The sequence below is a fragment of the Nomascus leucogenys genome, chromosome 19 (assembly GCF_006542625.1).
Source record: "Nomascus leucogenys isolate Asia chromosome 19, Asia_NLE_v1, whole genome shotgun sequence".
Lineage (NCBI taxonomy): Eukaryota > Metazoa > Chordata > Mammalia > Primates > Hylobatidae > Nomascus > Nomascus leucogenys.
The window spans coordinates 28659302-28671352 of record NC_044399.1 but is presented as its reverse complement, the minus strand read 5'-3'; the positions used below and the strand labels follow the sequence as shown (position 1 = coordinate 28671352).

Sequence of the window (12051 nt, the reverse complement as noted above, 5' to 3'; positions counted from 1 at the left end):
ACTGACCTCAGGTGATCCATCTGCCTCGGCCTCCCAAAGTGCTGAGATTACAGGTGTGAGCCATTGTGCCGGCCAATTTTTATATTTTTAGTAACGACGTGGTTTCACCATGTTGGCCAGCCTGGTCTCGAACTCCTGACCTCAAGTGATCCGCCCACTACGGCCTCCCAAAATGCTAGGATTATAGGTGTGAGCCACCATGCTCAGCCTGTTTCTTCATTTCCTGTTTGCCTTTAGGACTCAGAGGCTTTGAGTGCTTGTTGTTTGAGTGCTTGTTGTTTGAGTGGAGATGAAACCCCATCTCCACTCCACTAAGGAGCAGTCAGTGGAGCTTCCTCATGCTGTTATTCTCAGTGTCAATCTCCTGTAAACTTTTTTTGAGCTAGCATTCATGCCTCCATAAGGCTTAGCTTAGAAAAACATTTCCTTCATTATGAACTTTGACTATGCTTCATAAGGAACTCTTAATAAACCCCTTAACATCTCAACTTTCAGGTACTGTTCTTTTGTGTTATAAGAGGCCAAGAGAGTTGATTTCTCATGCTTATTTTCCATAAACAATTCAATACATGTGGAAGTACTATAGGAGGGAAAATTTGCACATGAGTACAGAGTTTGTAAAAGAAATGAAAATAATGGTAGATGATTTTAACATGGAGGGTACGGCACCATAGTTGAGTTCTATTCAGGTTGGCTTGAAGTTGATGCAGTTAACTTTTGCCATCTCTGACCTGAGTTAGACATCAGAATCATCAGGCTTTGGCCTGGCATGGTGGCTCACGCCTGTAATCCCAGCACTTTGGGAGGTTGAGACAGGCGGATCACCTGAGGTCAGGAGATTGAGACCAGCCTGGCCAACATGGTGAAACCCCATCTCTACTAAAAATACAAAAATCAGCCGGGCGTGGTGGTGGGCACCTGTAATCCCATCTACTCGGGAGGCTGAGGTGGGAGAATCACTTGAACCCAGGAGGCAGAGGTTGCAGTGAGCCGAGATCACGCCATTGCATTCCAGTCGGGGTGACAAGAGTGAAACTCTGTCTAAAAAAAAAAAAAAAAAATCATCAGGCTTCTTCTTCAGTTTTGCTATCCTCAAATTAAAATTTATTTATGATTTTTCTTTTCTTTCAGGGACCACTTAATAGTGAGTCTTCCAACCAGAGCTTGTGCAGCGTCGGATCCTTGAGTGATAAAGAAGTTGAGGTAAGAAACTATGTTCATGGCAGGACTTTTCATACTTGTACTTTTGGGCCAGGTTTGGTGACTCAAGGCTGTAATCTCAGCACTTTGGGAGGCTGAGGCGGGCAGATTGCTTGAGGCTGGGAGTTGGAGACCAGCCTGGGCAACATAGTGAGAACTTGTTTCTACAAAAAAACTTAGAAGGGCGTGGTGGTGCACACCTGTGGCCCCAGCTACTTGGAGGTGGGAGGATCGTTTGCACCCGGGAGAATGAGGCTGCAGTGAGCTGTGATGGCACCATTGCACTCCATCCTGGGCGACAGAGTGAGACCCCCATCTCACAGAAAAAATAGCACTGCTTAATTAACTCCCTGGGTGCTGTTAGACTCTGTGTAAATTGCTCCCCTTTGAGTTGTGTGCTCTTTGCATACGTACAGTTATGATGTGGCCCTCACAGGTTTTTATTATAATCATGTGTGGCTCTTACATATTTTAAAATTTTTGCATAGTTGCCATCAGTAAAGGATAGAAATTTGCAATATTGTTCCTGTTTAAATGGAAGATAAAATTGATTGACTGATTTTATTTTTACAACTTTTTTCGACACATGGCCTTGCTCTGTCATGCAGGCCGGAGTGCAGTGGTGCAATCATAGCTCATTGTAACCTGACACTCCTGAACTCAAGCAGTCCTCCTGTCTCAGCCTCCTGAGTAGCTAGGTGCCCCCATGCCTGGCTAATTTTTAAAAATATTTTTAGAGGCGGGGCCTCACTATGTTGCCAAGGCTGGTCTGGAACTCAAGCCATCCTCCCACTTCTGCCTCCAAAGTGCTGGGATTACAGACATGAGCCACAGTACAGTGCCTGGCGAGGATTTTTTGTTCATTTGCTTAACTATTCACAGCCCTCATACATGAGATTTTTTTTTTTATTTGGCATATAACCTAGCTGCCTGTAGATGGGTCTAAGTGTAAGTCTGTAGCCACCTACTTTGTACTTTGCAGATCTCTCCTTTTTGGAAAAAAGATTGGATTTAAAGTAGAAGTACTGTAACAGCAGTTTTCTGAGAACTTAACTTATGGTGGACATTTGTCCTACATTTGTGCTCTATTAAATATCTTATGAAAGTTTTGTAGCACCTCTGATTTACAGATGAATAAACTCAAGCTCCGATATTTTAAGCAGTTTGCCAAAAACTGTGTGGATGGTTTGGTTCTAGACCCTAATACTCTTTGTTATACTCAATTTTAACAGGAAGACAGTGATTCAGGACTTGTCTGGGCCAGTTATATCTGTTTATATATTCAATATTTTGTGTATACTCGCTGTCTTTCCTAACGTGAAAAATTTACCAAAATGCTAATTGTGACTTATATGGTATTTAACAGACTCCCGAGAAAAAGCAGAATGACCAGCGAAATCGGAAAAGAAAAGCTGAACCATATGAAACTAGCCAAGGTAGTAATAATTTCGTATCAACAAAAGTACTCAATTCTAATGTACTTAGATAGAATTTTCCAATTCATACTAAATAATTAGTTTATACACAAGGATTCCTGAAAGGAGGTTTGTGTATCTTAAGGGAGTATCAGACTGTTTATTACAGACTTGCCATTTGATATACACCAGACAAAACAGTGTTAGTTCTTCGGGGACTCTTTGTTTTCCCTGTTGTAAGCTAACAATCTTCTTAACCACAGGTTTTTCTTTACACCAAGCATATATTGTACAAAAAAGAGGTTATGTCAGTTTTAACTCTGTCTTGTGTTAGATCAGTGATTTGTTAATGATAGCCAGCTGAAAGTGCTTCATTTACATTACTGTCCTTTCTGCCTACTGCTCTTCCATGGCAGTTGTTAGTTGAATATTGGAACCCACTGGGATAAATCTGTAAACATGATGGTTATAATGCCAAATATCTTTATATAATCAAAGAAAGAAAAAATGGCTTGGCTTTTTTTTCTCCCATTCTAAGGAATAGAAAGCCCAGTCTTGTTGCATCCTTCTTATCTTTTAAAATCTACAGATAATTCATTTTGTCTTTGGGAGCAAAATTCTCCCAAAGTGACAAGAAAAATTACTGAATCTTAAAGCTGTGAAAAATTCTTCCTTTCACTGCTTGTTCAGTCCTTTATTTTATGGAGGAAATAGTCTGTTCTTAGGCTAAGGTATTTTGGCTCATTTGTTACAAGTAAAGCTGACACTTGGGTTTATAGCAATGTATGTAGTTACTGAATGTATAGTACATTTTAGTGAATGATGGTTTATATGTGTATTGGAAAAACTGTATTTACTTTGGTTTCATTTTCAGGGAAAGGCACTCCTAGGGGACATAAAATTAGTGATTACTTTGAGGTAAGTTACATTTTTTGAAAAAACAAAAAAACAAAACAAAACAAAAAAACTCTATAGTGATTTTTTAAAAAAAAACCTAAATCCTTGTGTTCATTTGAGGCTTTAGAAAGTAATATTTTGGCCAGGCGAGGTGGCTCATGCTTGTAATCCCAGCACTTTGGGAGGCCGAGATGGGAGGATCGCTTGAACCCAGGAGTTCGAGACCAACCTGGGCAACATGGGGAAACCCTGTCTCTACAAAAAACAGAAAAAATTAGCCAGGTGTGGTGGCACCCACTTACAGTCCTGGCTACTTGGGAGGCTGAGGTGGGAGGATCACTTGAGCCTGAGAAGTCGAGGCTGCAGTGAGCCATGATCTGCTGCACTCCAGCCTGGGTGACAGTGAGACCCTGTCTCCAAAAAAAAAAAAAAAAAAAAGAAAGAAAGTAATGTTTTGCCTTTACTGTACTCTTCTTCCCTTTCTCCCCATCTTCATCAGTTAATACTGCCCCATCTCTCAATAAGAGAAAACTGCTGCTGCCTTCCTAAATTTAAATTTATTATGTGTCTTGTCTGTGATGATATAAGAATTCACAAATGAGGTGATTTTTCTCTTGGCCAGACGAGGTTTTGTGTCTTACAAAGATTGAGGTGGAATGACTTGGACTCTTCTTTTGTCCTCCTCCCTTTAGTCCAGTGGAACATGTAGTGAGTTCCCTGACCCATCGTTAGTGGTTACTAAAGACACTAACATCCACTGCACCACTGCATTTCTGCTTCGTGTATTTTGAGACAAGAAGGGAAAACATTCTTCTCTCATGTCCTTTCAGAATCATGTTATACCTTCAGCTTTCTAGCCATGTTTTCTTTATATCTTGGTATATTTCTGCTGGAGCTCCTTCTTAGAAATCTCATTAAAAATTAGCAGAATTTGACTTGTGTGGCATTTTCTCTCTAGAGTAAGATGTATTAACTTAAAGGGGCCATATAATTAAGATCTGTTTGTGTATTAATCTTTTACTCTCCTTATCTGAAGCATAGTACTGTTTTGAATTATTCATATCCGTTTTTCCCTGTTGGCCAGTTTGCTGGGGGAAGCGGGCCAGGAACCAGCCCTGGCAGAAGTGTTCCACCAGTTGCACGATCCTCACCGCAACATTCCTTATCCAATCCCTTACCGGTAAGCATTCACCTGGAGAAATTTGACACCTGTTGTAGGAGACAAGATGCCCAGAAACACTCAAGCAAAGTTTCTCTTTCATTAATTACCCACAGGGAATGAAGCATTAGGGAGAAAAGTTCATAGTTTTACCTATGAGTCCCTTACTTTGATTCAAATCTGTTATCAGTAAATTAGCTTTTTACAGAAGAGCCAATCCTATTATCTCTATATAATAAATTACCTCTAATCCTACAGCTCAGTAGTCTATCGAAGAATTGATTCCAATCGAAACATTAGGTTTTTTCCCTTGCCAAATTTGTATGTTCCTGTAGGGTTTATTTTTATTTTAAAATTTTACCAGCTTCTGGCATAATTGAGTTATCTCCAGAGCTTACTCAGTAATGTACTAGAAAAACTAATGCTATACAGATTTGTGATAGGTATGTTTCCAGCCTGTAAGAGAGATCTGAAGGTCTTAAAAACATCATACCTAAGTTAATGGTTCTCAGTTGGTGGCAGTTTTGCCCCTCAGGGACATTTGTCAATAACTGGAGTCATTATTGGTTGTCACTGCTCGGAGGTATGGGGATGACACTATAGGCATCTACTGGGCAGAAGTCAGGGATGCTGGTAAACATTCTGTAATGTTAGAACAGCCTCCCTGCAAAAAAGAATTACCTGGTCCAAAATATCAGTGGTGCTGAGGTTGAGAATTCCTGAGTAAGCTAACGTAGGATTATGTTTATTTGCTCCAGTGTCTTTGCATTATTTGTTGATACTGTGTAAGACCTCTTACTCAAGAGTGTGCTCTATCCCCTAATGCCTTAGGTATTGCCTCTGGGATCTTGGGAGACAGGGTCTCTGGGACAGAAGTTTTTATTTTAGATCACTGATTTTTAGGAAAGTTGTTTTTCTTTGCCTTGGTAGAGTTGTGTAATAGTACTCATTTCCTAAGCGATTTAGGCTTCTGTATTGTTAAAGTATTTTAAAATGTACTTTCTCCCCCTCTACTATCTCATAAAAACCGTCATTAGGATTATTGTAATTATTAAAGCACTTATGAAAACATAAGTTAAACTTATGAAAACAACTAAGAAGTTTTGGCTGTTACTGTGTCATCATTGCCATATATATATAATTTTTTTTTTTTTTTTTTTGAGGCAGTCTCGCTCTGCCACTCAGGCTAGAGTGCAGTGGTGCGATCATGACTCACTGCAACCTCTGCCTCCTAGGCTCAAGTGATTCTCCTAAATCAGCCTCCTGAGTAGCTCGTACTACAGGCATGTACCACTACGCCCGGCTAATTTTTGTAATTTTGTAGAGGCGTGGTTTCACCATATTGCACAGGCTGGTCTCAAACTCCTGAGATCATGTGGTCTGCCTGCCTCCACCTCCCGAAATGTTGAGATTGCAGGCATTAGCCATTGTGTCAGACCATCCTTGGCCATAGTTTAAAATGTTAGAAATGTTTGATGATAGATCCAATTTGGGCAGGTTGAGGTTTGTTAGTTAACTGTTGAAGAGGCCTGTGTCTCTGTTTTTCTTAAGTTTCAAACCAATTAAAGTCTAAAAGATACTAAATGAGATTGCAGATTATCTATTTGGGACAGATACGTTTTGTAGAATTTCTCAGTGTTGTCCATCATTCTTTTCTTCCTGAAATGCCTTTTTCATTTGGTTTTTAATGGTGTGACCACCCATCTCTCATGTGTCAGTTTAGGTTGAATCTTACCTGAAGACAAAAGAGATGAACTCAATGATCTGTAGACATTTTTGCCAGCTATATGAATGTGGCTGAGCCTCATCATCATGCAAATCTGAATATAGATGAGGTGTTAAAATAGGAACCAAAGCTTAATCCTCCACCTTTTCCTTGCCTGCCTCTAGGCAACTCAGCATGGTTGGAGGAAAACACACACACCAAGGTGACTGACTGATCTGGTCATGAGCACTGGCCTCATGTGTATCTCTCACTGCCTGCCAGTCCTACTGTATTTCTACTTAGTTCCGTTTCCTCCATGAATATGTCCTATTTTTGTCATCTCCTGCAAACCTCCAGCAATTCTTCTGCTAACTGATGGCCTTCCTTTTTTATGTTACTGAGAAAATATAAACAATCGGAGGAGCATTTCCACAAGCTCCTACTGCAGATTTGCCAAGCTCCTTACATCAGTACCCACATCCATCTGCCTTTGAGATGAATGAACTTGCTAGCCCTTCACATGGGTCTGGTCTCTCCAATAATTATGTATCCAGCTGTCTACTTGACATTTCCACTTGTACTGCTTGAGCATGTCCAAAAAGGAACTCTTGCTTTCCCTTCCCTACCATAACAATAACATTGAACTGCTCTTCCTGTAATCTGCCTTGTCCTGGTAAATGACAGGTTACACCATCTGGTTTTTCAGGTCACAGCCTCATGCCCCAAATGTAATCCATCAGAAAATCCTGTTTTTCCTTTAAAATGTATTAGAATATGACCACTTTTCTATTTTTCCAGTTCACTGCATTAGCTTTCAAAGTAGTCTCCTTGTTTTTGCCCTTGTTTCACCTTAATGTAATAGCCCGAGTAATTGTTAAAATGTTCAGATACATCCTGGCACTCCTCTGCTCAACACTTCCTAGACTGAAGTCTTTATGTGACCTAAAAGCTCCTGCGTGATCTGTGCTCCCTGTCGTCCACCTGATTCTGACATCTGCAGCCATTCTCCTTCTCCTTCATGCCACTGCAGCCACACTGGCCTCCTTGAGCTCTGTGAAGAACGCTTTTGCTATAGGGTTTTTGTACTTGTTATTCCCTCTTCCAGGAACATTCTTTTCTCAGATATCAGCAATCTCTTCATCAGGTTGTTGCTCAAAAATGACCTCAGCCAAGCGGTCTCCATTAGCCAACTTCTCTAAAATAGCAGTCCCTCATACCTTGTCAATTTGTTCCTAACTGTACTTTATTTTAATTCTAAGTTATTGGCACCTGACACACCCATGTACATACATTTTAATATATATTTAAATTTTTTTGTTGATTCATATTTATACATACAGAAGAGTACACATTGTAAGTCTACAGTTCACATGAATTTTCACAAACTCTACAAGCACAAGAAATATTACCAGTGCTGCAGAAGTCTCCCTGAGTTCCCTTTCAGTTACTAACCCCCTCCCTGCCGCTGTGGATAGCCACTAGCCTGGCCTCTAACAACATAGATGAATTTTTTTTTTGTATCTTGTGTAAAAGACATTCAGTGTATACTCTTGTGTTTAGCTCCTTTTGTTGCACGTTACTTTTGTGAGGTTTATCCATTTCATTGTGTATTTTGTAGGTCATTTATTTTCATTGGTGTGTTATAAGTTTAATTTTTATTTAATAATTTATATATTTTAATTTTTAACTATATAGTTAATTGCCCATCTTCCCACTAGATTTTTTTTTTTTTTTTTTGAGACGGAGTTTCGCTCTTGTTGCCTAGGCTGGAGTGCAGTGGTGCGATCTTGGCTCACCGCAACCTCCGCCTTCCAGTTTCAAGCGATTCTCCTGCCTCAGCCTCCCGAGTAGCTGGGACTACAGACATGCGCCATCACGCCCAGCTAATTTTTTGTATTTTTAGTAGAGATGGGGTTTCACCATGTTTGCCAGGATGGTCTCAATCTCTTGACCTCGTGATCTGCCCGCCTCGGCCTCCCAAAGTGTTGGGATTACAGGCATGAGTCACTGCGCCCCACCTAGAATGTTAATCTCATAAGAATGGGGATTTTGCTTTGCTTTGTTTACTGCTGTCTATTGTTACATAAAGGTGTAATTTTTAAACTAATTTCCCCCACTTGACATGTAAGCAATAATGTCTTATTTTATTTTCAGTCTCTAGCATCCAAAACAGTGCTTGGGACACAATAGGTGTTCAAAATTGTGCTGACAGGGAAGAATAGATGGATGAAAGATTATTTTCACCTTTTTTCCTGTAAAAGATTATTCTGTATTTGTGTTAAATATAAAAAATACAGTATGTCAAACATGAAAGTTTTCATGCAGGAGTTGGCAAAAGATCACAGCTGGCAAGCTAGGAATGATTTTTATTTTTTTAAATTTATTTCATTTTAATTTATTTTATTTTTGGAGACAGAGTCTCACTCTATCCCACAGGCTGGAGTGCAGTGGCGCAATCTTGGCTCACTGCAACCTCAGCCTCCCAGGTGCAAGCAATTCTCCTGCCTCAGCCTCCCAAGTAGCTGGGATTACAGGTGTGCACCACCACGCCTGGCTAATTTTTGTATTTTTAGTAGAGACAAGGTTTCGCCATGTTGGCCAGGCTGGCCTCTAACTCCTGACTTCAAGTAATCCACCTGCCTCAGCCTCCCAAAGTGCTGGAGTTACAGGCGTGAGCCACCGCGCCTGGCAAGCTCAGAATGATTTTTAGATTTTTAAAAGGTTTTAGAAACGAAGGATATATGACAGAGACTGATGTGGCCTGCAAAACCTAAAATATTTCTATCTGGTCCTTCACAAAAAAGCTCCCAGAAAATCACTATAAAGTTAACTATGTAATTGTTACATAGGGAGGTAAACTATTTCCAGCAGCTGGAAACCTACATGCTGTTCCCTGATCACAACTCCCACTACCCTAGAAGTGATCACTTGGCTACTTTTTGTGGTAATCATTTTCATGTAGTTTAAACTATCCATGTATGAATCCATAAACAAAATAGTTTAGTTTTGCCAGTAAGTAAACTCAGTGTTTAAATCTTAGGTATTTTTATTTTTGGCTGTTCTATCAATTATTAAGAGCGGTGTGTATATTCGTATCTCTCGCTGTGATTGTGGAAGTTGTCTGTTTCTTCTTATATTTATATTAAATTTTGTTTTATATATTATGACTCTCTTCATCTCTTTAAAGCTCTTTGCTTTATTTTTTAATTTTAGTTTTTATTTTTGAGACAGGTTCTCTCTCTGTTGCCCAGGTTGGAGTTCAGTGCACGATCTCAGCTCACTACAACCTCTGCCTCCTGGGTTCAAGTGATTCTTGTGCCTCAGCCTCCCAAATACCTGGGATTACAGGCATGCATCACCATGCCTAGATAATCTTTTTGTATTTTTAGTTGGGTTTTCTCCATGTTGGCCAGGCTGGTCTGGAACTCCTGGCCTCAAGTGATCTGCCTGCCGTGGCCTCCCAAAGTATTGGGATTACAGGTGTGAGCCCCCGAGCCTGGCTGAAGCCCTTTGCTTTAAATATGGTTTATCTGATATTTAATATATCCAAACCATTGTGAGGTATAACTATTTCCATTCTTAATACTGTCAACTTTGCATTATTATGTTTTCTATCTTTGGCAAATACCATATAATTAGATTTTTTTCTCTTAAGTCTAAAATTTTTTATTATCCTATTTGCATTCAATATAATTACCACTACATTCAGTTTAGATATATCATTGTTTAATGTGTTTTTTATTTATCCTGCCTGTTCTGTGTTCCTTTTTCTTTAATTTCTTGCTTTCGTTTAGATTGAATTTTTTTTTTTAAGTCATTTTCTATTTTCCTCCTCTGCTAGTAGCTAGGCTGTCTTTGGTGTTTCTCTTAGAAAGTACCACATACAGCCGGGCGTGGTGGCTCACGCCTGTAATCGTAGCACTTTGGGAGACCTGGGGACCCACGTGGGAAGATTACTCGAGCTCAGGAGTTCGAGACCAGCCTAAGCAATATAGTGAGATCCCTGTCTGTACAAGGCAGGCAAGTCATGAGGTCAGGAGTTCGAGACCAGCCTGGCCAACATGGTGAAACCCTGTCTCCACTAAAAATACAAAAACTTAGCTGGGCTTGGTGGCAGGTGCCTGTAATCCCCGCCACTCAGGAGGCTGAGGCAGGAGAATCTCTTGAACCCGGGAGGCAGAGATTGCAGTGAACCGAGATCGCACCACTGCACTCTAGCCTGGGTGACAGGGTGAGACTCCGTCTCAGAAACAAACAAAAAACAACATTTAAAAATTAGCCAGGCATGGTGGCATGCACCTTGTAGTCCCAGGCTGAGGCGAGAGGATTCCTTGAGCCTAGGAGGTTGAGGCTGGAGCGAGCCGTGATCACACCGCTGCACTCCATCCTGGAGCATAGAGTGAGACCCTGTCTCGAAACCCCCAGAAAAGAAAAAATAAAAATAAATTACCACATGCCAAAATTTGAAGTCAGTTGTATCTTCATCCTCTACCAAATAAAATCATGTCCCCAGAACACTGTTTACTCTGCTACTGATTTGGTGGTAGTGGTGTATGTTTTTATTTTGCCTTTTTTTGGTCTCATAAAATATTACTGTTCAGTGCTATCAGTGTTCATTTAGGTTTATCTGTATATTTACCTCTTTGTACTTCTTTCCTTTTTGCCTCCTACACCTTCCACCTGGGGTCACCTTCCTTCTGCCTAAGTATTCCTTTAGTATTCTTCTAGAATATATCTGCTAGGGATTAACTCTCTAGGTTTTTGTTTACTGAAATAACTTTATTTTGCTCTTATTCCTGAAAGGTATTTTTGGCTGTGTATATTTTTAGGTTCGCTTTTTTTTTCTTTTAACACAATTGAGCAGTAATTCATTACCATGTTCTAACCCTCCATTGACTATTAAAAAATCAGCTGTCATTTGCCTGTTGTTTCTTTGAAGGTATCTGCTTTTTTTCCCCGGCTGCTTTAAAAGTCTTTAGCTATGGTGTTCTGTAGTTTTATGATGATGTGTCATTTCATTTCTCTTGCTTGTGATTTCTTGGACTTCTGGAATTTGTGGGTTGGTGTCTTTAATCAGTTCTGAATAATTAGCCATTGTCTCTTTGACTATTATCTCTGACTTGTTCTTTTTTTCCTTCTCTTATGAAATTCTAATTAACCATACATTATACTTTCTAATTTTATTACCATGGCTTTTGACTTCTTTTTTTGTATTTTTGTTCTTCTTGTCTTTATATACTCCATCATGGATAATTTCTTCTTGCCTTTTAGTTCCCAGATCCTGTTTTATTGTTTCTAATTTGCTATTAGCCCTATCGAACTGGTTACTGCCTTTTGAAGAAAAAGAATTACATTTCCTGCAGATATTTTCAAGCCTGTCTTTTATTTTTTAAAATATGGTAGACACAATTATTTTATAATCTGTTTGATAATTCTAGCATCTGAAGCTTTTATGAATCAGTTTCTGGTGTTTCTTGTTTTTTTTAGTTGTTGTTCATGGCTTTATTTCTTTTATGCTTTGTGTTTTAACTGTGTACTCCTCATTGTTCTTGAAAAATTTTTGGGGGGGTTTCTTCAAGATCTAGGATGAATGAAGATGTGTTACTCCAGGGAAAATTTTTATTTGCTCCTTCCAAGTACCTAGAGATTTTACCTCTTTTATATACCACTTTAGT

At 39.6% G+C, this 12051-nt stretch overlaps 1 protein-coding gene across 5 annotated transcripts in view; it reads left to right on the top strand.

The window, feature by feature from the left end:
- Window positions 1–12051, top strand: part of TLK2 (tousled like kinase 2) — a 139492-nt gene that overhangs the window by 43440 nt on the left and 84001 nt on the right. For 4 of the 5 annotated variants that reach the window (XM_030800547.1, XM_030800549.1, XM_030800545.1 and 1 more), the window contains 4 exons: window positions 1132–1203; window positions 2567–2636; window positions 3490–3533; window positions 4597–4692. In XM_030800547.1, coding sequence (XP_030656407.1) covers window positions 1132–1203; window positions 2567–2636; window positions 3490–3533; window positions 4597–4692 — 282 coding nt within the window. The remainder of the gene's footprint in view (window positions 1–1131; window positions 1204–2566; window positions 2637–3489; window positions 3534–4596; window positions 4693–12051) is intronic. The other variant, XM_030800546.1, reaches the window with a different exon arrangement.